General features: G+C 43.1%; 1 protein-coding gene across 1 annotated transcript; it reads left to right on the top strand.

Annotated features, from left to right (window-relative positions):
- Positions 1-5523: 5523 nt before the first annotated feature.
- fscn2b (fascin actin-bundling protein 2b, retinal) lies at positions 5524-23404 on the top strand. The gene is made up of 7 exons (XM_037756059.1): positions 5524-5687; positions 11678-11776; positions 11879-12605; positions 20939-21095; positions 22167-22288; positions 22405-22572; positions 22772-23404. Exons 1-7 carry the CDS (start codon positions 5685-5687, stop codon positions 22975-22977), a joined length of 1482 nt encoding a protein of 493 aa, XP_037611987.1. The 5' UTR covers positions 5524-5684; the 3' UTR covers positions 22978-23404.
- Positions 23405-24487: the final 1083 nt, after the last annotated feature.

Genomic DNA, 24487 nt, shown 5'->3' with positions numbered 1-24487 from the left:
CTCCCACAATGCCAAGCAGCGGCGTGCATCAATAATGCTGGTGACAGCACGAGGGGGACGGGTCAGACAAGCAACCGCCATCTCCCTGGCAACCACCACTACGGCCACCATCGCCACGACAACAATTGCCGAGCGCACGCGGGGGGTATCCCCCTTCCCCGCTGGCCCAGCTCCCCTCCTGCAGCCGCGACACAGCGAGGGCCGCCGCGCCCGCTGCTGCTGGATCAGAGGCAAACTAAATCCGCAGCACGGCTCCGGCATAGGATGAGGCGAGGAAAAAGCCGACTGATCTCGATTCCGAGGTGAACTGAATGGACAGGAGATTCAATCTGAGCCTAGTTTAGCAGCATTATTCAACAATTCAAGAGGAGGAGGAAGGGGATGGGATGTTCTGGAGGCAGAAATCCCCAAAAAAGAGTCACTGTAGCGGGTCTGTGAGGCTCAGGAAGTATCGCCAGCTGCATGGAAGACACAATTTCAAGATAATAGTTGGCCTTAATTGTGAAAAAGCAAGTGCATGTGCATACAGAATAAGAGATGCAGTAAGAAAAGTTTATCATTTAAATAAGCGTGGTGGTTGCTGATTTTTCTGAAACACAAAATATTTGATAGTATTCTGTCCATCTTCGAAGCGGACTGCACTTTATAATGAAATCTGAACATCTCATCATTTGAACCGAGCTATAAGAACAATTATTTTGTTAGCATTCAGCGAAGCTCTCATTAGGTTTTGACAGCGCACCAACGTAGAGCTTTGCTTTTAAACTGTTAGGAGCGAACACATTGCACTTTTCTTGCACTGAGAATCACCATTTTCTAATTCAACTAGTTTTTTATGAGCGTCCTATAGGGCGGGAACGATACACCTATCTCCAGATTCGATACTATCACGATACTTGGATGCCGATTCAGTATGTATTGCGATTCGATATTATGATTTATTGTAACTTTTTAAACACTAGATCATGCGAAAAAGTTAAATCATACACTTCAAGGGACTTTTACTTTGGAAAATATCTAAATTAACACAGTAAAATGTTTGATTTTCAGCATGTATGTAGTCAGAGATGTCCTGAAGTCAAATACTGTATATCAGTCATTGTTGGGCATTATTTGTTTTTTCCAGCAACCAAAAAAATCTCAGACTACAACAATAAAAGCAGTATCTTCCTTCTACCTCTGCATAGACTCAAATGAAGCAAATATAACGATTCTGGCATTAAAAATTTCATTTCAAAATCGTAAAAAAAAAAAATTGCAACAGGTGAACCCCTAGCGTCGTATAGTATATAACCTGGATGCCTTACTTTTTATACACTCACTGCGTTTTGCTTTTTTACGTTTCTTTTTAAGAAATATGCCCTGATTGCACCTAACTGAAAAGACAGCTGAGGGAAAAAAGCACTAAATGTACTAGAAAAGTAAGAAGTTTGTTCAGCAGAATGTATCAAATTGTGCCAATAGATACAATCATGATAAAAAAGGAACAGAATCAGGCAGGGAGCGTTGCAGCTGAAATGGACGTTAAACCTCCAGTAGGCAGTATATTTTTGACATCATTGGGCAAAAATTCCATAATAATCTTTCAGCGTATTGTAATTCAAGTGTTCTGAGAGAAAACTAGGCTTCTGCACCTCCTCATGGCTCTGCTTTCAGGCTTTAAAAAAATATAGCCCGTGACGGGAGACTTTGACCAATCACAGGTCATTTCAGAGAGAGAGCGTTCCTATTGGCTGTGCTCCGGTAGGTGGCCGGTGCTTGGTATTTCCTCAACTGATCGCAACATGGCTGCCGGATCACAAACGTTCTCATTTTACAGCGAAACAGTTCACTACAATATGTTTCTGAAAACATTTGAGGAGAGAAATAGGCATTACAGTGACAGAATATTGATTCATATTTGATCAGCGCTGCCTAGTTCCCTCTCATTTGTTGTTTTCCTCCGGTCTGTGAAATTTTGCAGATGCCATTAGGAGCACCAGAGGACACAGAGGCAGATGCTTTTTTTTCAGATTACCTGTCTCATGCTACTGCTGTCAGGATATAGTGACCGTTTTATAAAAATAACTTTTTTAAATCATATTTGCTCCATTTCTACCCACTGCAGCCTTAAGTTGTTTTCTTACCACTTAGTACGCAGCTAGAGTTCACAGTCCGTGTTGTCACGTCTATCTTCTTCTTTCAGTTTAAAGGCTGAGATGAGTTTAGATAAGCTTTTACCACCAGAGCCTTGTTACAGGAGTTCATCCCTCGCCACATAAAATTCTGCCTTAAAAAATTGTGCTTAAATCACGCACTTTATCTAAACTGCAACTGCACATTTAAAGGGACTGTTTGTAACTTCTTACACGTATAAATCACCCGGGTCGGTATCCCATGCACGCTCGCATATGTGCGTTCCCGTGTGGCTATGCTGTTCAGACTCAGACTCCAACACAAACTACACGGAAGCACCAAAACCGCAAAGTTATATCTAGTGAAGCCCGTCTTGCAAAACAGTTCTGGCCGCGGTCGGAGAACACGGTCGGAGAACGCGGGGGAGACCGTAGCTTTGGTCTCCAGGGCCGGAGTCTCTGCTCCTCTGCTCCTCTGCCTGCTTGCCTTCACTCAGCTCGCTCCACCTCACGTACATGCGCACACACTACACACTGCAGAAGACTTCGTAGCTCTGAGAATATCTAGTAAATGTCCAGTGGACGTTTGTGCAGAAATAACTGCTGCAGCTCCTCCAGACCAACAGAGGTTTCCCGTGTCTTGTGAAGTGACGGAGCTCCGCAGCGAGTTACATTATCGTCTCCGACCTGGTGCCGGTGTCTCCCCTGTTCCCTCCGAGGCTGAGCCCAGGAAAAGCCAACACTAGGATCAGCAGTGATTCGTGGAAAGACCTCCGTCTGGTCAGCTAACATTACTGCCAAGCAGCTGAAATATAGAGTGATATTGTGGTTTTAGCTGACGTGTGTCGCCTCACTGTTTTGAGCGATGCTCGTTCATGTCTATGTAGAGCGAGCACAAGCGCGACCAACAGGATGCTGACTTTCGTTGACTTAACGGCCACAGGTGCCGCTGTTAACAAGCATTTCAGATTCTTACAAACAGTCCCTTTAAAGGGACGCGCATGCACGTGAGGTGGAGCGAGCTGAGTGAAGGCAAGCAGGCAGAGGAGCAGAGTACATCAGAGACTCCGGCCCTGGAGACCAAAGCTATGGTCTCCCCCGCGTCCTCCGACCGCGGCCAACACTGTTTTGTAAGACGGGCTTCACTACATATAACTTTGCGGTTTTGGTACTTCCGTGTAGTTTGTGTTGGAGTCTGAGTCTGAACAGTGTAGCCACACACAAGCGCGCATGGGACACCGACAAGGGTGATTTATACGTGTAAGAAGTTACAAACAGTCCCTTTAAATCAAGCGCTTTACCTAAACTGCAACATTTAATGTTTCTTAGTAACCAAATTTACATTTTAATAAGTCTTCTAATAAGACATCCGTATATTTTAGTGATGCAGACTAATATAGTTGTTAGGAGGCAAAGTTAAAAGGACTTAGGATATAGATAGATAGATAGAAAGATAGATAGATAGATAGATAGATAGATAGATAGATAGATAGATAGATAGATAGATAGATAGATAGATAGGGGCCAGAGGCTATACTCTCACACACCAAATTTGATTAAGCTCCCTTGCCTGTTAATCTTTAGTAATATAATTAATTCATTAAAGGTTAATGGTCCTGTCACTGCAAAGCTGCACATATGAACATGGACGTGTGTGTGTGTGTGTGTGTGTGTGTGTGTGTGTGTCCGGTACAGAGGCTGCTGCTCTATGAAGAGAGAACATGAAGCAGCAGAGACAGACAGAGCAAAACGTCGCGGGAAAAATTGGCGCTAAAATGAACTAACGGGAGACTCGTCGCCCGGCGACGTCGAATGCGGCTGCCCGCGCGAGCCCATGGAGCTCGCGAGAGGGATATTTCCTTTTCCTCGCGGACGGAAAAACAAGGCTGAAGGAGAGGGAGAGAGAGGGGGCGGAGTCAATGCGGCAGCTCGGCCAATCACAGAGCGAGACTCTGTGGGCGGGTCTTGAGTGTGGAGGCTCAGCCAATGAGAGCTCAAATGAGGGTTCGCGCCCCCACGTGGGTTCTGAGTTCCAAACAACAACGGACCAGGCTTGTGGCCAATCACAGCCTTGCAAGGTGTTAATCTCGACGCTGATTGGCTCGCTGCTTTCTCACAGAGTCCCCCTCACTCATCACGTTTAGAGCGTTGTTATTAACTCTTTCCTACCACACAGGAACTGAGCTGCTCTGCTCATAAAACACAAAACCCGCACTGTAATAGCCAAATGTGAATTAATGAATGATTCAGAGGCGGTTTGTTTTTAGAAACGCGATACATCAGTTAATCCGGGACTGTTTCAAAGCCTCGTTTCAGACACATTTAAAAGAAAAAAGGGTAATATAGTGAAGCATAGTGGAGAGGAGCACATGGAGCTGCAGCCTTTTTTTGCAAGCGTGCGTGTGTGTCGCCCTGATCATAATCAAATCGGCATGCAAGAAAACCAATGGGATTAAAAGCACATGAGAAATGCATGCTTAGCAGTGAGGTATAACCCACATTCACACGTTCAGGCTCTAAAAGTGTGGGTCAAACCTGCTCCTGTTATGCCATGTACAAGGCTGCATTACATGGCAGAGAAACAGACTCTGGAAATGATTGAAACATGGGGAAATATCCCTCCTCCTCCTCTCCTTTTAATTGCACTGATGTTTTACAGTTGATAACGCTGCACGTGTTGTTGACGCCTTTCAGTTCTTGCAAAAAGCCCCCCCCTCCAAAAAAAAAAAAAGGAGACATTAAAAGCAGCCATTTTAAATAGCACTAAAGTCATTCCCTCCTACGCTATGCAGTCACACAGGCACCAACACTGACAAACCACGCATCAATCTTCTCCCTCTTTTTTTTTTAACCTCCAAAAAATATATAGGCAAAGGTTCTCATATGAAGGAGCCGAAGGAGAAGGCTGACACCGCCTCCCTGTGGTGGCTTTGGGGATTACAACTGTGAGCATGCCAGGTCAAGTCAAGGTGTGTGTGTGTGAGGATGCAACTGTTTCAACATGCATAAAAAGTGGAAAAACACGGTGGTTAAAACGTTTGTTTTGTTATTGCAATTGAATAGTTGTGTTTACATTCATTTACCCTGCACTATAATTATTTTTAACAGTGTCTTCTGCCCTTTTTTAATAGTCGTGTATCACAGCTGTTACCCTGCACTAAATTCAGTTTTAACAGTTTTTCTTCATCGCCTTGTATTTTTATATCTGGTATATTTTTTTGTACTTTGCACAACTAACTTTTTTACTGCTTTTTTACTAACATGTTTTGCACTATGGAACTGTGATGCTGGAAACTTGAATTTCCCTCGGGATCAATAAAGTTACTATCTATCTATCACACCGACACCACCTGGTATGTTTCTTTCAACTTGATGTCATTCGTCATAAACATACAGGTACATACGTGACATTTGACCTCTCCATTTCATCCATCCTAATCATTTTAGGAGCAGTGTCTGCTGTAAAGTGTCTCGCTCAAGGACGCTTCGACATGCGGACAGGAGGAGCCGGGGATCGAACCGCCAACCATGTGTTAACCCGCCTTACCCCTGAGCCACAGCCGCCCCTGCATGGTAGGAATCTGTTGTTGCTTTTTGTGGACAATACTGTTTTATCGCTGTAGTTTTTTGGGGGGGGGTCAAGTTTCTCCTTTAAAAAGTCTGAGATGTCCTCCAATGTGTAAGGAGAATAGACGTGGGAAGAAGACGGTGGAGGTTTGTTGATGAGGGAAAGAGGAAGATGTCGAAAAAGAAAAACAGAAAAAGTTGATGGACAGTTACAGGACAGGTTTCACATGTAAAAGCATGTCCCCCTTTTTTCACTGACATTTCAGTCAAATAGTGATTTCACTGAAGCTCTTGTAGGTGGCAGCATCCTCAGACTCGGTAGGGCTGTCCCGGATACCCTTCTTTAGGCTTCGAAGCTTCGGTGGGAAATATTTGAAGGTATTCGAAGCTTCGCGGTGCAGCAGGCTGACATGTTCTTCTGTCTGTCTCCATCTCCCCCGTTTCAGTACCACTGCCGCATTACTGTACACACATGCACCTCTACGCACAACAAACAGCGGTATCCGTCTGAGAATAACTGCTAATAATTGTCGCTGAATATGAATAATTAATAATGTTGTGGGGTTATTCCTTAATTCATGTGCTATTTTGGAATTTATACATTATTATTACATACTTACATATAAAAAAATTAAAACATTTTAAAAACGAGGCATTTGAATAGAGATTTGGAGGTCGAATACCATGGCTGCAGTCAAAGTTTTGAAGATTCCAAGCATTCGGTTCAGCCCTACTTCTCGATAAACATTTGTGTCAGGCGTTCTCAATCTTAGGATTTAAATTATATGCAAACAACTTTTTTTTTATACCCTTTTCACTCTTTTTCACACTAAAGCAGGTACATTTATACCTCAAATATGACAAATCAGTCTAGAAGCACTCAGAATGTGCAACAGTGTGTGAGTTTTCCCGTTTCCTTTCCTTTTTCCTTTTGATTTTCGACATGGTCGTCGTACAAACAAGGTTTCCATGTATCGCAAACTCCCAGTGTTTGGTGCAAATTTGGGTCCTGATACTAGTTGATGTGTCAGGGATAGAGAGGAAGGAAAGTGAACAAAGCTAGAAAGCAGCAAAAACAACCTTACAGCTTGTTTTTTTTGCTTTTTGCAACAACAAGGACAAGCAGTGGCCTCAAAGATTGATCCAGGTGATCTCTCTTTCATTCAGTTCACAACCTCTGGAATTGAACTGAAGACGAGAGAGTGAGGCGGGAGGAGAATTACTTATAAAGTGGAAAAAGGGAGGAAGAGGATGACTGGAGGAAGAGTATGGAAGGGAGTGTGTATTTGTGGATGTGTTAGTGTGTGTAGGGAGGGGGTGTCTGTGAGAGTAGGGGGGCACTGTGGGGTATGAGGCAGCCCCCCGCAGTCCCAAGTAATGGCAGAATAGAACTTAATAGGGTAGAAAAAGGCTGGAGGCTGTTAACTCAGAACGGTCATTTTGAATTCCCCATTCTCTCCCTCAGTCACTCCCTTCGCCTCTCATCCCTTCTTCCATGCACCTCCTATATCTCTAACGTGGTTTCCCATCCCTGTCTGCCTGTGCAATTTGCCGATTCTCCCCTCCCGTCTCCCTACACCCTTAACCCGTCTCCCACTGGTCACCTTTCAGCTGTTTCCCCCTTCCTTCTCCTTGCTCTTCATCTTCTCCTCCACTACCTCTCTTCCTCTCCTCCTATATAGCCTTCACCCATCCATCCTTCCCTTCTCCCCTCCCTCCATCCCTCCCTCCCTCCTCCTCCCTCTGTGTCTCCTTGGAGGAGGTGTAATGATAGCTATTTGAGTGTCATCAGAGGACCGCTGTAATGGCTTCTAAAGCACCATTCCACGGTTGCCACGGTGAACCTTGCACAGCCGCCGTCCCGGAATAAGGAGTAGAAAAAAAAAAAACATCTGGTTGGCTATCGACAGGCGTCACCGCGCCGACGGCAGCAGGAGCGCCGGCACAACAGCAGACGATGACGCAGCCCCCGGGGGCCACGGAGAGCGAGCTAATGATGCGTGGGATAGGACACATATGAGGAGGAAGTACAGTAATAGTGATAATAGTGATAGTAATGAAAATAATAGCACTGATAACAATAACAGTATATGACTTTTTTTGATTTGTGTCTGTCTGCGCCTCCTTTTTTCCACCCAGTGTGTTTTCTGTGTGTGTGTGTCGCACGCATGTTTGTGGTTTTATAGAGAGAGAGAGAGAGAGACAGCAGATGTTTCCCCGATGAGGATTTCAGGCATGGGGGAATGTGATGATCTGATTTCCAATTTATTTGTGTTATTTTAAAGATAAGGAGTGTTGTTACACACATATGCACACATGCACGATGCAGCTCTTCTTACCAGCATTTTATCTACAAGTAGAGAGGCAAACTGAACGTTTTTTAGTGATGAGATTCCTCCACATCATTAAGTGTGTTTATGAACACACAGATGGACTGCAGTGTTTTTCAAATGTCCTGATGTACTACATAATATAGGCTAAACCACTTAGTTAGGTTAGGTTTAGGAAAACACAACATGGTTGGGCTTAGAATTACTACGTTTTCACAGTGAAAATGTGACTGGATGTTGTGAACACAGGACACGAAACAACAGCTGATTGTAAAGTGAAACGTTGCGCACGGGACACGAACAGCGGCCTCCTGGATGAAAGCCCTGTGTTGTTGGGCCCCTTCCTCCCCGCCCGCCCTGTGCGTCTTGTTTTGCTCTTTAAAATACCTAAAGGGTGCCTTATGTGACGGTATCTAACGCCGTGACAAAGCGTTGGTATTTGACGCCCTGGGAATGAGAACGGGCTGGGACCTCCTGTCTGCAGAGCAGCAACGCCATCTGAAGGCTGAGCAGTAGAGCCTTGTGTAGTAAAGAACCTGCACACTTACTTATTACACAGCTTTGTTGAAGATTCAATTCTGATTGGTCAATCACGGTGTTCTGCGGTCTGTTATTTCTTTATAACAGACCGTTGCTATGGGCGCAGTTCTGATGTCGGACTCTGGAGGACCATTTTTGTGTCAAATTATTGATTTCTGAAGTAAGTAGCCGTGCAATAAGCGGGATAATGTACAGCTAGCGGGTCATCGTTGTGAAATAAACCCCTTCAGGGCGATGAGAGACCTGTGCGTTATCGCGCTGTCGGGGTTTATTTCACAACAATGACCGGCTCACTGTACCCCTTACTAGTACCAGTCAGTCAACAGTCAATACAAATAATTTAGTTGTCCTCATCTTATAGTCACCACTAACAACTACTTAGTTGTCAGTATTGCAATTTTAGTTTTTTTTATTTGCTGAAACAGTTGGTAATAGGCCTATAATAGTCACCAATACAACATTTTGTTTTTGAATGAAGTCTCATTAAATATTCTCAGTTGATATAAATGCTGATGTGAAGAGTCAGCATTTTAATGAACACTTTTCATTATCATATGGCCATTATTAAAAAGATATGACACACATACACATGCCAGCGTCAGCCTAAATCATCTCCAGGCCTTCAAAACTCTCCAAAAAATAAAGCATTTTGTAATGGACAACATCATTTATGAACTGTTATAATTAAAAAGTAACAAGTAGAAACCAAATAACCAGTGCTTACTGCATTACAGCAACCAGTAAAACTATAATTATTATTTAATTATTAAAAAAAAGCAACACAATTAGCCACAGGTTTGGCTTCATGTCTGATTCCGGTGTTGGTTCTAGGACATTTTGAAGCATTTATAAGGTTCCTATTTAAATATCGTGAGGGTTAAAAGGGATCATGTTCATGATAGTAGGATATTTGGATAGTTGATTTTGAAATCTGTTTTCTTTTTTGCAGAGGCAGGTCTGATCCTGTCTTCTGATCGTATCTACAAAGCTATATTAGTTACATACTGTGGGGATAAAACTAGCAGAGAAAAAAAGCACAGCAGCAACGTTTCGGGCTTGCAACTGGGAAGCCGATCTAAGTCAGCATCTCAGAAATGTGCAGTGAACGTCTGTTTAGTGTTCACACACTCAATTACAACACTCATGTCCTTCAATATCTGTGTTTGTGTGTACGTGTGTGTGTGTACGTGTGTGTGTGTGTGTGTGACATGCATTGTTTATCACATTTTGCGTAAAGTGCAGCAGTTCAAGTCTGGGTCAGGAGGAGTAAATCTTTGGGTGGGTGGTGGTGTTTACCATGAATCTCGAGACCCTCCGCTGACCTTTGTGTGTGTGTGTGTGGTGATTGCACGCATGTTGCTGTGGGTCAGTGAGTCTATGTGTATGTTTATAGCCATTGACAAGCAGAAGGGGGAGCGTGTGTGTGTGTGTGTGTGTGCGTGCGCGTGTGTGTGTGTGTGTGTGTGTGTGTGTGTGTGTGTGTGTGTGTGTGTGAGGAGCAGGGAGGGGAGGGGTCGTGCCGGTAGATTAGCCAGGTTGGGATGATTGGGTTCAGGATTAGATGGATTCAGGAACAGACACGTCTGTTTACTCTGCAAAGAAGACTTATAATAGGCTGATTGGCAAGGTTGATTACTCACACACAAACACACACACACACACATGCATGCAGGCGCACTCGCTGCACACACACACTCAGTCATTCAAAACCCCATATGTTGATTAGCTTATTATTGTTTCCTTTACAACACCCGCCATCTCCTTTCCTTTTGCTTGTCTCCCAAATTCGGATGTAAAGTGCGACTCCCTCGGCCTCTCAGACACATCTCCCATTAGGACCGACCCAGAGAGCTTGCAATCAGAGAAGGTGTGTAACTAAACCCCCCGGCATAGGCACGTAAGGAGAGCTGCACTCAGGCAACTACCCCAAAGGCACGGGGAGTGCTCTGGTTACCCGGCGCCGTGCGTGCATGTGTGTGCGCGCATTGTTTCTACTTACCTGTCTTTATGTGTCACAGAAAGAGGCAAAGTGCAGAGCTCCGAATAAAGCGCAGAGAAAGGCAGGATTATACACATGGCAGGTTAGAGAAAGGCGGAGAGAGAGAAGGAGAGGATGGGAGGAAAAAGCGACAGAGAGAGGCTTAAGACTACAGAGGCGAGCGCCCTTTGTTGCCGAGTTCGTCTGTGATGGACGGCTTATGTTTAGGGGAAGAGTGAAGGAGTCCTTCAATGCGCTAGCATAAAATTTGCAGGACCGCCGAGGATGTTCTTCTTCACTGATCAAACTTTTGTGTGAGGAACCTGGACTTCAAGGAAGGTGAAGAAGAAGAAGAAGAAGGTCAGTCTATTTGATGTGATCCACAGTTAGTCGCCCAAAGGAGGGGAAAAAACGAAACCCCAGGGAAGGCTAGTCAGGGGGGACCAGGTGATTGAGCCTTCAGGGTGAATAACAAGTCAAGCAAGAACAGGAGTGAGGCTGGACGAGAGAGCACTGCTCAACAAGAGAGGGTCGGCTGCAGAAGTGGAGATAAGCAGTAAAGAACAAAATTAGAGAAAGAGAGGTTGACGCCGGACTAAAGAGAGATCAAAGTTGACTCAAGTCTTTGCTGCCTGATTAGAGTGAGGAGAGTTAGTGGAGCTGGGAGACCCCATCAACAGAACCAGCGAGAGACGGAGGAGAGGAGAGGAGAGAGAAAGAATTACAAGAGGACGCTTGGCAAAAGAAGCCTCTTAAATCTGGGAGCTGGAATTAGAGCCGCAGAAACTGCAGAGGGGAAGCCACAAAAACCACAGTAAGTAAATTAGGAGGCTGTAGCTGGAAAAATGTATAATGAAGGCATGGGCGGGGGAAGGAATTTGCGGTCTTGAGAGTGCTTTATATACTGTACCTTAATGAATTGATTTCCTGTCTTTAAGACTTTCTCATTTCATCATTCTCCATGACTTCATCCCCTTCCTTATTCCTCACCTCTTTAAAAAACCTTTTATACCCCCTCCTCCTTTTTTATGCATACCCCTCACTCCTGCATCCCACGTCAGGTCTCTTTCTCCTTTCCCACTGTTTCTTCCATCCCTAACTTGTCTCACCCCTTGTTCTCCTTTTCTGTTACATTCCTGAATCCACAGGTGAAGATGCCGGCTAATGGGAACCGTCCCTTGAAGTTGCAGTTTGGTCTAATCAACCACGAGGGTCGCTACCTCACTGCTGAGGCCTTTGGCTTCAAGGTACAAACATGTCATCCAATATAAAAGAAGAATTGTAACATAAATCTAAGGATAAAAAAAAGTATTCATGCTTTTATGTTGCCACATTTCCTCGTCTCTCAGTTGAATGCGTCAGCACCCAGCCTGAAGAAGAAGCAGATATGGACTCTGGAGCAGGACTCCCAGGACACCCAGATGGTCTACTTGCGCAGCCACCTGGGACGCTACCTGGCCTCCGACAAGGACGGCAAAGTCACCTGTGAGGCTGACGGGCAAAACTCAGACTGCCGCTTCCTCATCGTGGCTCAATCGGATGGTCGCTGGGCCCTGCAGTCCGAGCAGCACCTCCGCTTCTTCGGCGGCTCTCGGGACTACCTGTCCTGCTTTGCCCAGCTGATAACAGACGCCGAGCTGTGGGCGGTGCACCTGGCTCTGCATCCGCAAGCCAACCTGCTGTCTGTGGCCCGCAAGCGTTATGCCCACCTCTCTATGGAGGATGGGGAAATCGCCGTGGATATGAACATCCCCTGGGGTGTGGCAGCGCTCCTGACACTCGTCTACCTGGACGGGAAGTACTGCCTCAAAACCTGCGACAGCCGCTTCCTCAGCAACGACGGGAAGCTCTTGACGGAGAGCGGGAGGGCCACGGCGTACACGCTGGAGCTGAAGTGTGGGAAGCTGGCCTTTAAAGACTGCGAGGGGAAGTATTTGTCTCCCATGGGGCCTACGGGCACCCTGAGGTCTGGACGGTGCTCCAAGCCGGGCAAAGATGAACTGTTTGACCTAGAGGAGAGCCACCCACAGGTGGTTCTGACGGCTGCCAATGGGCGATACGTCTCCATAAGACAAGGTAAGGAAAACACAGACACATCGGCAGTTGGTTTTGCCAGGTGAGGCCTTGCATGCATTCACAAGCCACAGCTCTTACAGCTTCCCTAAAGTCTTACACAGGATCCCAAATGTCTGATTAAATGGCCAAAGGCTGACCCTATGTGCCACTGAGGGTGGTTACATGAGCCTTTAGGTGACACACACTGACCTACATCGAAGCAGAGGGGCAACAAATACTACAACTACTACAGTTACTACTACTAGCCTGTATAGAGTACATACTGTGCACTGATACGCCCCCGGGAAACTGAGCGTACAATTCACAGGAAGTGGGCATGCTTAATATGCATGATTGAGGGCATAGGCCACTCTCTAATGATTGACAACTGATAAGGGATGCATGGTAATTATGGGTAATGTAGTCTGCACATCAGCATGCATCGACACCACATAGGATAATTGAACCTTTCTAGGAAAACAAGATAGATGAGGCTGATATGGGAGACTATCAGCCTAATCTGGGCGACCTGAGACGAACACGTCATTCGTTTTAGGGCTGCAATGGATTCAGGTCAGTCCACTGTTAAGTCTCACACTCGTGACAGATTTATTGTGCACCCATGTTGGGAATAACTACAGAAATAGACTCCTCGACAACAATTTGCAATTTCTTTTGGCATGAATGAGTTTTAAAGGTGCAGTATTTGCGATTTAGCGACATCTAGTGGTGAGGTTGCAGATTGCAACCAACAGAAACTTCTACCGCGTGCCTAGTGTGTTGGAGAATTACGGCGGCCGACGCGTTAACACGAATGGCCCTCTCTAGAGCCAGTGTTTGGTTTGTACGTTCTGGGCTACTGTAGAAACACGGCAGCCAGCTTCGTGTAAATGACCCGCTCTGTATGTAGATATAAACTGCTCATTCTACGGCAACGGAAACACTGCGATTTTGTATTTTCAGGTGATTATACACTAAAGAAAACATACTTATTATTAATATTATATTCCATTTCTACCAATAGATTCTTGTAAATGCTACACACTGGCCCTTTAATGTGAAAAATGAACATTGTCAGAAAAGGTGTAGTGTTCCTAAAACGGTGGATACTCAAATACGCCAAATCATCTATCATAAATGGTGATCTGTTCGAAAAGCCCCTTTCATTCCCTCTCAAATGTACCTCCTGGCTTTGTTGGGTAATGGTGTTAACACTCTTTTGCCCCTAGGGCTTACTGACACAGCTGCTCGTAACCTATATGCTTTGCAGTGTTGATACTGTATTATGTATTTACTCTTCGGTCTTGTGACGGGGCCATTGGGGTTATTTGATCAGCGTGCAGGCACGACACCACACTGCTATACTGATGGATTACACCTGCTCCGCATTGGCTTCAAAGTTGTGTTTTCCCTCAAAAACAAGGTTCTTTGATCAGTGTTAAACTAGAAAAACTGTAATTGTGACGATCACGTTTCATCTAACCAGAGCCGCACCAGATGGACTTGAACAAGTGTTGATGGTTGAAATGGTTTTGCTGGTCTGATTTGAAACTGGATTTGGGGCGGATTAGCATACACCAACAGTGCTTGTCAGCATACTTGGCCATGACACCCATCCGCAGGCTGCAGATTCTTGTCTGCAGGGTCGAGTTACTTCAGCCCCGGGTGCTGTAACTGAATCTCTCGCTGCTCATTGTTCCTGGGTAGCAGTGGGAGCTTCGGGCACAAACCAAACGACTGGGAGCACTGTAAACTGATTGGTTGAAAGATGCGGTGCAGTATAAAACGCATGCAGTATACAAAGCAGCTTCATGTACCAACGTATGCACAGACAGAAATACTTGCTCACATTTTTTTCTGTTACTGTCTATCTCTCCCTCTCTCTTCCTACACTTGTTCTGCACAAACAAAAGCTTTATCTTCCTCCGACACACTCGCCCCCACACACAACCGTACCATCCTGCTGCGGCGAGGGGTGAGTTGAGGTGTGTTGAATTATTGATGAAGTTGGCCCCTGTTCCTGGAAGGCGAGGGGGGGGGAGTCTGCTTTCAGAAACCCAAGCTGCCTCTCACCTGGGGCCAAAGCTTCTGCCCCTCCGGGTCCCGCTCTAACCCGCTAATCTAACCCGGTTACCCCCAGCATGTCAGTCAGTCAGTCAGTCAGTCAGCGAGAGCTGATGTGCTGCTGAAAATCAAGGAAACAAACTCTTAAACACAAAAATCTATATTATAGGTGAAAGGTTAAATCGTAAAGTTGGACTAAAAGTACAAAATGAAAAAAATTCATCCATGCTAGCGCCTCAGAATTCTTTAAATACACCTTGTTACCTTCTACCTCTGTGTTCGACATGATGATTAAAGGGGATGAAGAGGAAAAACGGAAAGCAGAGAAGGGAGGATACAACTCTCAAAGGACTTGAGGACAATAGGAGTATGTGTGGAGACAGGTGGGCTCTTCATCCTCCCTTATGTCACCTTCGTCTTTACACATATATTAGCACCTTTGTTTCTGCTCCATTTAGCGCAGAGGAGTCACGTCGGCTATCTATTTTAAAGTGATTAAATGGGTTAGTAATAAAAGAGGGTCACCTGTTACGAGGTAGAGCATGAATTTAGATGTAAAAGTGTTTAAGAAACAGCAATGGAGTGCAGAAATTTCTGTCTGCCCTGAGTTGTTCTTTATCTTTACTGCCTGCAATGTGTGTGTGTGTATGTGTGTGTGTGTGTGTGTGTGTGTGTGTCTTAGCATGTCGTGTAGATCTGTCATCTTGTCTCTCATCGCCTCCCTGTGGTCCGCTCTGCCCTGAAAGTGAAAAGGAGCTGATAGACCAAAGAGACAAACTTTCCATTAACACACGTGAACACATGCACACAAATACACCCATGCACACGTGATGCATGCATGCACGCACACGCACACACACACACACACACACACAGCCCAGATAAGCGAGAGAGAAAAAAAGGAATGGACTGAAATAAAAAAGAAGAGAAAATACAGTTGTGGAGGATGAAGGATTGGGAGAAAGAAGGAAAATAAGGGACAGGGGGATAGTGGCATCAGCTTACCATTAATAATAGATGTCAGAGCCAGCTATCGCTGATGGATTAGTTAGGCCTGCTCCACTTGCAGCCTGCAGGTAGGACAACGCCGGAAAGTGGAGCTGGATCTGGGGTCTGGTCCAAAATGTGGCACTCCTGTTTTTTGTGTGTGTGTTTGTGTAGATGCACCGGGTAGTGTGCTGATTAGGAGCGTACCTCTGCATAGTTTATCGGCGATCCTGGCTATGATGACAACACCTTATTTCGCATGCTTGACCAACTGCTGTGTCAAAGATGGTCATCAACACAGCTATTGATATCCTCAGATTGCCGGCTTGGATTTCAGCGTATCTAATCTCTTTCTCCCCCCCGTTCTCTGTTTCTTTCTCTTCCTCCGTCCTCCTCTCCTTCCTCCATCCCCTCTCCTCTCATCTATCAGAGAAGCGGCTGCGAGGTCCCAGCTGAGCCCTGTCGGAGGATCATTTCTGGGTTGAATTAGTGTGAAATGGACACATGGAATAGGTAGACAAAGCATGACATGAGTCGGGATGAGAGAGAATGAGAGTGATGGGGCCCCCAGGCATAGGTGCGGAGTAGAGGGGCAGAAATGTATGCTTCAAATGCACTTAAGATCAATGATAATTTCACCAGTTGTAAGACCTCATGATACCTAGTTTATCGGGTGTGAATACGATGTGATTAAAGCGTCCCGGTAGCTCAGTAACCATGACATCTTTGTCGCAAGTCATCCCCTTTTCTCCCTCCTCCAGTTTGTATCTACGGTCAGATATCAAATTAAAGCAAAATGCCCCAAAAGATTCATAAAACAGATGCGATTCACATCCATGAATCACAGATGTACAATCTTAAGAAGAATCTTTTTTTTTTTATTTTTCAATCAAAAAGCCGTCTGTAACCAGGCTCTTCAAACCGGTACGTGAATGTGCATCTATGTTGGATTATGCAGATGTAATTTATATGCATGCATCCCTCGGTAGCCTTAAACCACTTGATGCAGCGCATCATAGGGGGCTCAGGTTTATTACTTGTGAAGCCATAAGAACACATCACCAAAGAATATAGGAGAAACCTGAGTTGACCTCACTTAGGACATGCAGACCATATCTTTGTCTTTGGTTGCCACGTTAGCAGCATGCATGGTCCCAGGAACGGCATTGTTGGTCAATCGGTTGGTCCAACACTTTGGTCCAAACTGAATATCTCAACAACTAGCAGATGGATTACCGTGACGTTCTGTACAGACATTCAAGGTCTAGCGGAGTCTAGCGGTAAAGAGGTGTATTGTTTAATTTGTCCAATACTTTGGTGTATGACGAAATACCTACATATCTAATGACATCACTGTCAGCCTTATCTGTACTTTGTGTTTTGTGCATGATGGTTTCTTTGATACTGGAGGGTTTTGATGACAGTAGCTCTGGACATGAAGATGTACGCTGAGGCTACTGATGCTGAGGAATACAAACATCAGTATTGTTAAGCAATTTATTCAATACAGGATTTACTTTAACAAACATAACATCCCCCACACTCCCACCCGTTCTCTCTTAACTTTTCCCTTTCTTACAGGGCCATAATCAATACACATTTTCAGAGTATCAATCAGACAATTAGACAGTTAAATGGCACCTCTCACAAAATGAAGATACACATAAACAGAAAATAAATATATAGAAAATAAATAATAAATAAAATAAAATGATTTTCAAAAACAAGAATCCATTCCCTTCTGAGGGTCTACCACTATTGTGAATTTATAGAGGAATACATTTTTGTGCTTTTTATGAATCAGATCATTTAGAAGCATGACGTGAGCTTTCCAAGTTAGGACTGATAAGGAAACCTTAAATGGTTACCTCAACTGCCTCAACCTTGCTGCTACAAAACGGGCAAATAGTTTTCCTGGCCAAATTTCCAAATTGGGAAGCCAGAAGCTTTCACTAGCTACGTTTTTTCCCAGAAATGCTTGGCCTTCAGCTGTTATGGTTATGGCTGGAGAAAAGGAAGGAGGTGCCATGACTTCCAAAAGCTGATGGATGCTCTAGAAGTCTTTGTTTTTTACAGAAACAGAACTGCTTCAGCTGAGGAACTCTCCTTCAGTTCATGTCGAAAATTTTAATTAAATTTAAAGATTTGTTCGTACATGTACTGAATACTGTACCTCTAGCGAGCATGTTTGCACCGCTGTGCTTAAATACAGCCTCACTGAACCACTTGCATTGCTTGCCTCATCTCTGTTAGACTTAAGCCCCTTTTCCACCACAGGAACTTTCCCCGGAACTAGGAACCTTTTGAGGAACTCATTGTGTTTCGACCGCAAGGACCAGCATTTAAATTAAGTTAATTTTCCGGGGACATTTTATCCCCCAAAAAGGCCCTGGTCGAGGGGTAGTACTTTCTGGAAGTTCGGGAACTTTCGGGGTAGAGTTTGCATGGGTGACCGTCGCTGATTGGTCAAACACAACTGGTGTACCACTTCATTCATAAAACAAGATAGTACAAGTACAAGTACTCTAGTGTGTGTTTACCGCTGTGACCATGTCATGTTGCTTTTTCATACGTCAATGGACTAATTTGAGCTTTCAGCTTTATATTCACTCTCGTTTAGCATTGTATTGTTCTTTGTTACCCTTTTATGATCGTTTTGGAGGACAAAATGATATTTTTCCATGCCTGTAGGTTACCAATAACCTCATTTCTGACGTTTCAGTCTTTAAATAATTTTTATTTTTTAAGGCACTGTTGTCAAATAGAGTTTGATTCGTATTGGTTAAAGAAAATTCCCCTCTATACAAGAGTATACTTTGGGTCCTTTTAAGATGTATAAAACAAAATAGCACATTAATGCAGTTAAATTTTTTGGCACGTTTTCCATATGTTTGATCAGCCATCGCTCCGTTAGCTGGAGGGTTGAGAGGGCTTGGTAATTATCTGTACATCCCGCTAAGTGTGGACCATAAAATCCTCTGGTCTTTTCCTGTTTTTCCTTTATTCTTTTATTGAGGGGATTGAGGGATTGGACGGGTAGCACTTGAAAGCTGATTATATCAGAGCCCCGCTGTGAAGAGGGCAGATAGGCAGGGCCGGAGGTGGGGTGATGGTGGGAGGCGGGGGTAGTGGGGGTAGAGGGGGTCAGAGGTAAGGAGGGAGGAGAGATGGGGGAAGGGAGGAAGGTAGAGAAGGGGGACCAGAGAGGGGAGCAGGGAGAGATAAGAGGGGGGGGCGATGAGCTCAAATGAGTGTTGTTAAAGGATTAAGAAACTGTACTGGGATGCATCTAATTTGGGATTTACAGTAACTCTCTGCAATCTGCACTGTAAAAAAACTTTTTTTTTTTTACATTTTTTGTCTGTATTTCAAAATGACAGAAAAAAAATGTAAAAACTATGTTTCATTTTGGATTTATATGTAATTGGTCTTAGATTTACAGTATTTTTTGTAATCACAATCGTAATTATCTGTATTTAAGCTTTTCTTGATCATTTTTAAAGATAATTATTCTGTTTTTTTAGAGGTTTATGACTATTTTAACAATTAATTTATGTTAGAAGAAAAGGATTTCATGGAATTCTAAAAATATTTCTTGTAAAAATAAAGATTTTTTTTGCAAAACTTCTGAGTTAATGTAAATTTGGGCTTTTGCAACGTAAAATTACATGTTTCATTTGTGATTTATATGTAAATGGTCTTAGATTTACGGTGTATGACTATTCTAACAATAAATATATGTTAAAAGTAAAATATTTCTTGTAAAATTACAGTAATAAAGGCTAATTATATAAAGATAATTACTGGGTTTTTCTTACAGTTTATTTATTTTAATTAACGGACAGTATTTTCTGGCGCCGGAAAATTTCCATTATTTTACACTTTATTTTTTTTACAGTTCGTCTCTTGGTGGTGAGAAATTGTTTTCTTTTCTGCCAACATTTATGATAATGCTGACGCTTGAAAACATAACAGTGGCCTGTTTTAATGTCACAAAGGACTTCTGAAACAGAGAAGAGGTTAATAGCAAAGCTGCCGCCAAAGCAGAGAGGGAAGGATGTTGTGTGATATGTTTCTCACGTGTTTGGCACCAATATCCTGTTTGATGTGTTAGCAATGAAAATGCTAAAATAATTGGTTTCTGAGTGGTTTCTATAAAGTGTTTGGCAATCAGAGGTGTCAATTTAATTGATGCAGAGTGTGAGTGTTATCTCTGCTATCTCCGTATAGCACATATTTTTTGTAAGCATCTACACATTTAGTGTGTGATCGCTTGTCTCTGGAAGATTTTCCCACACGGGCACATACATATAGTGCATTTATTTTATTTACATATATATTCTGTCCATAAATGCATCCAGAACCACAATCAGTGAAAATGTATTTACCCCTCAGGAAAGTACATGCTTGGCAGGTCAGATCAAGGGTGCAGTTTAAGACGGAATCGCTTAAAAATAACTCAACATTCCTGGATCAAATGTGATTACCAACTCTTTCATGCTGGGCCAAGCTAAACATAACAATACAACCTGATTAGCAAGCCGCTATGTCGCCGTTTTCCCAAATTACTTTGTTGGTTTTCGCCACTGAGAATCCAGAAAGCAAAAAAAAAGAGGTCTGTAGAGGAATTTGTTTCATTTCATGCACAAATTATACCTATTCAGTATGTATTTTTGTGAACACACACATATTGATGCTGCTTTAAAGGAATACTTCACCCCAAAATTACCATTTGTATATCAGTTACTCGCCCAGCGTTGCCTTGAATTCTTGAAGACCTGTGTTTTTCTTGAATGCCTCCACGGTGAACGAACAATAAAGAAAAGTCTTGATGAGTTGTGGTAAATGAGGGCCGCATTTAACAACAGCAAACTTGGATTATACGGCATGAGTTGCGTGAGAGTTTGTAAACGGATGTTTTTTAATATAGTTTTGTTGTTGTTAAAGACAGCCCCCATTTACTTCAATTCATCAAGATTTTTCTCTCCAATTTTTTGACTCTTTGTGCACCGTGGAAGCCCGTGAGCAAAACAAAGTTTTCTTCAAGAATTCAAGGTAACACAGGGTGAGTAATTGATATACAAATGGTCATGTTGTGGGTGAAGTATTCCTTTAAGTTTCACCAGTAGCTACACACATGCAATTTACTGCAATACAATTCAAAAATGACTAAAAGTGACCATTAATAAAGAAAAATTGTGAGCTGCAGAAAATGGATGGATTTCTAGTCCAGACACTAAATAGTTCTCAAGTTTTCATGCCGAAGTATTAATGACATCACATGCTTGCTATGCCCCTCCCAGGAGTAAGCCTCGCAGCCAATCAGGAAGACGAGACAGACATGGAGACGTTTCAGATGGAGATCGACAAGGAAACCAGGAAGTGCACGTTCCGCACCAGCCAGGGGAACTACTGGGATCTGGTGGCCCACGGAGGCATCCAAATCACTGCCACTGAAGTGTGAGTGAATGCTCTCATATGAAAGTGAATACATCATTAACTGTATGTGTCAGTTCTACATTTTATAATACAGATATAGGTTTACAAAAGGAACTGTTCTGTAGTGACTTCACTATCGAAACATAAATGTTCCCCTTTAATCCTTTTCCAATACACCCCTCTTTTTCATAGGCCCATTTTGTCTTTTTTAGAGGGGTACATAGGGTCTTTAGGGGGAGATAGCAGGTCAACAGTAGATGCCACATAGAAGTGGTGTACATCATCTGAAAGCTGGGAACCTGAAGATTAATTTGAGATTCAGTTCAGCTCTGTGTGTCATGTTGCTCTAGTCATAAATCAGCAATTAAAGAAAATTATTAACTAATTAAAATACATTTTGAAAATGTATAAGGGCTTAGAAAATTATGATAGAAGTATATGATGGCCATTCCCATGCTCACTTTTGTCTCATACATTGTTGCAGCAATTTGTCATTGATACCATTTGTTACACAGATTTGGTGCTAAATCGAACAATTTTTTACCACTCAAGAATTGATAAAAAATGATAAATAAATAATTGAAAATGCAAGTCAGTCATGGAAATTAGCATATATTAATCTATTGAAAATAGAAGTGATTGAAGACTAACACTGAAAGAAAGAAAATAATAGGGATAGTTGCTTGCATGCATATACTGTAGTGATAAATTACTGATTTGAGTAATGTGAGATCTGAACCCCCTAAACGTATCTTGACAAATCTGATTTTATAAAAAAAACATGCGTTCAACATGTAATCATAATAATTTCCATTGGTGGAAAGTAACTATGTACATTTACTCAAGTACTGTACTTAAGTACAATTTTGAGGTACTTTTAATTTACTTAAATTTTTCAATTTCATGCTAGTTTATACGTTTACTTCACTACATTTCAGAGGGAAATCTTGAAATTCTCACTCCACTAATTTTATCTAACAGCTGGAATTACTAGTAACCCTACTTTACAAATTAAAAATTTTCAAACAAGACATATGATCACTTAAAATCAAGGTAGGTCTTAATTTTCTCCCCTGTGATACCCAACTGCAGGACAGCAAACTCCATGTTTTCAGTGGAGTGGCTTGGCCACAAGGTGGCACTCAAGGCTAACAATGGAAAATACATCTGCACCAAGAAGAACGGCCAGCTGCTGGCTGTCAGTGATTCCATAGGTGAGAGAGAGTTTTAGGTTTTGTTCTCCTCTACCCATCTCTTCACTAATATACCTCCTCCCTCTGATTTACCTTGTGTTCCCTCTGATGTGTCTTTTCCTGTCACCTTTTGTCAGGCGAGGACGAGCAGCTCACTTTGAAGCTGATCAACCGACCCATGCTGATCCTGAGAGGAGAGAACGGATTCATCTGCCACCACAAGAACTCCAACACGCTGGACGGCAGCAGATCCGTCTACGACATTTTCACCCTGCAATTCAGTAACGGGGCGTACAACATTAAAGGTCAGGATGTACTACCCACTCAAACAAAATTTATTTAATCACTACTTCTTGTTTTTTTGCTCCCTTCTCTCAAACAAATGTGTGTTTCAGCAATGAAAAAGTGTAGTGCATTACTTGATCGCACTCCTGTTAATCCACTTTGAATCACTGACACACTGCTGCTGCTGCTGATTTACTGTTTGTGTGTTCAATCTTGCAGGCGTGGACGGCCGGTTCTGGTACGTGAACAGCGCTGGGCTGGTGTGCTCGGACGGCGAGGCCCCTGAGGATTTCACTCTGGAGCTCCTGGAGCACGGTCGCCTCGCCATCCGTGGCAAGAACCGCAAATACCTGCGTGGAGACCAGGGGGGCACGCTGAAGGGAGACGGGTTCAGCCTGAGCAGCTCGGCCCTCTGGGAGTATTAACACAATCCAATATTAATCCTAACTGTGACCCCTCTCGTCGTTGAGTTGATCGGCTGATATTCACCAATGAAGAGCCAGCATCTGTGGTATTTTGAGGTGGAAGACAGTTGCTCATCAGAGACGAGTCACAGCCTGTACTGATTTCACCCCACTGTTTTTCTCTTTCTTGATACAAAGAGGTTGCAACAGAGAACTCACAACAGATAATGTTGAAAATTGGTGAAAGTACATGAAGAACTGAGCCAAGAAAAGACTTGATGGACTGAACAATGTTTTGAGTCAGTGCTTGATGTCAAAACGGCAAAAAATAGTGTGAATGAACATTAGAGTTTTTGTGTTGTTCCTTTCGATTTTTTTTCAACGAGCATCCGCTGCAAAATCTATTTATTATCTGAGGCTAAACTACAGATTAAAAAATCCTCCTGTAGATTGCTCAATGTCCTTGAACCCCTGCAGATGCAAACTATATCCTTTCATGGCATCCTCCTCCTCCTTGTCTTTATCTCCCCTAGCCTTTCTACAACTCCTTACAGGTATTACATTATTGACAGCAAGGCACCAAAGCGGTGACACAGGTGTGTAATGAATGATGACACTCATCCAGTCGAAGAAGTACGACGAATCAGAGTGCCATTTGAGACAGACGTAGTCACCGTTACAAGTAAGGTCACCTTTTACAAGTCATTAGCATGGTACTGCTGTCTGAGGATATTTATTAGTGATTGGGTTTCTAGACTGTAACTAAGACTCAAGCACATGGTAGCACGGTGCTAATAGGATCGTTCCAACCTGCAACTGGAAGGGGGTGGATTTAGCATTTGTTCCTGTTTTGTTTTTCTACATTTCTTCTTTCTTTTATCAACATAAAGATCAAAAAAATGCACTTATATGGCTGGTTATGTTCTGTTTTAGTAATGTCACATTGCAACATATCCTCATACAGTTCGTATGATATCTTGCGAAAAGCATTTTTTGTGCGTTCTCCTACAAACGTCCAGCACCACGTGTCAATTTACGCATGTTACACGCCTACAGTCTTTTCAAAATAAACTTCCATCTTCACAGGAAACCAGGATTGTAGGAATTGGGTCTGGTTTGTGTTATACCATAGACTGTATATAAAGAATTTATAACATAAATGTACATACAGTCTATGTGTTATACAGACCGACTCATTTATTGGACAGTTTTGCAGACTGTCATCCTGCACCATCATCGCTACATGGACCCACAACTCAGTCTGTATAACTATTTGTTTCCTCCTCTTGATTTGTTTGTAAAAAAAAAAAACAATGTGAACATGAACCAGAACTAAAAGACAACAATTTATCTTCTGTTTTGTTTTTACCTTAGTCCTGACCAAATGAACTGAACTACAGGTGTGCAAGCACCCTCAGTAATACAAGACACAAGAACTTAAAAGCTTTTGTAATACTCTTTCTCTTTGACTCTTTCCTTTTGACTGCGGGTAAACAACATACAATCATACTCCTCTGACCAGTCCCTCCTA

This window comes from Sebastes umbrosus, chromosome 20, assembly GCF_015220745.1.
Source record: "Sebastes umbrosus isolate fSebUmb1 chromosome 20, fSebUmb1.pri, whole genome shotgun sequence".
Classification (NCBI taxonomy): Eukaryota; Metazoa; Chordata; class Actinopteri; order Perciformes; family Sebastidae; genus Sebastes; species Sebastes umbrosus.
This window is presented reverse-complemented; position numbering and strand designations above follow the sequence as displayed.

Coding starts and splice junctions, on each gene's coding strand:
- fscn2b (XM_037756059.1), top strand. Junction 11,777..11,878: donor CTGAGGCCTTTGGCTTCAAG/GTACAAACATGT, acceptor CTCGTCTCTCAG/TTGAATGCGTCAGCACCCAG. Junction 21,096..22,166: donor CAAATCACTGCCACTGAAGT/GTGAGTGAATGC, acceptor ACCCAACTGCAG/GACAGCAAACTCCATGTTTT.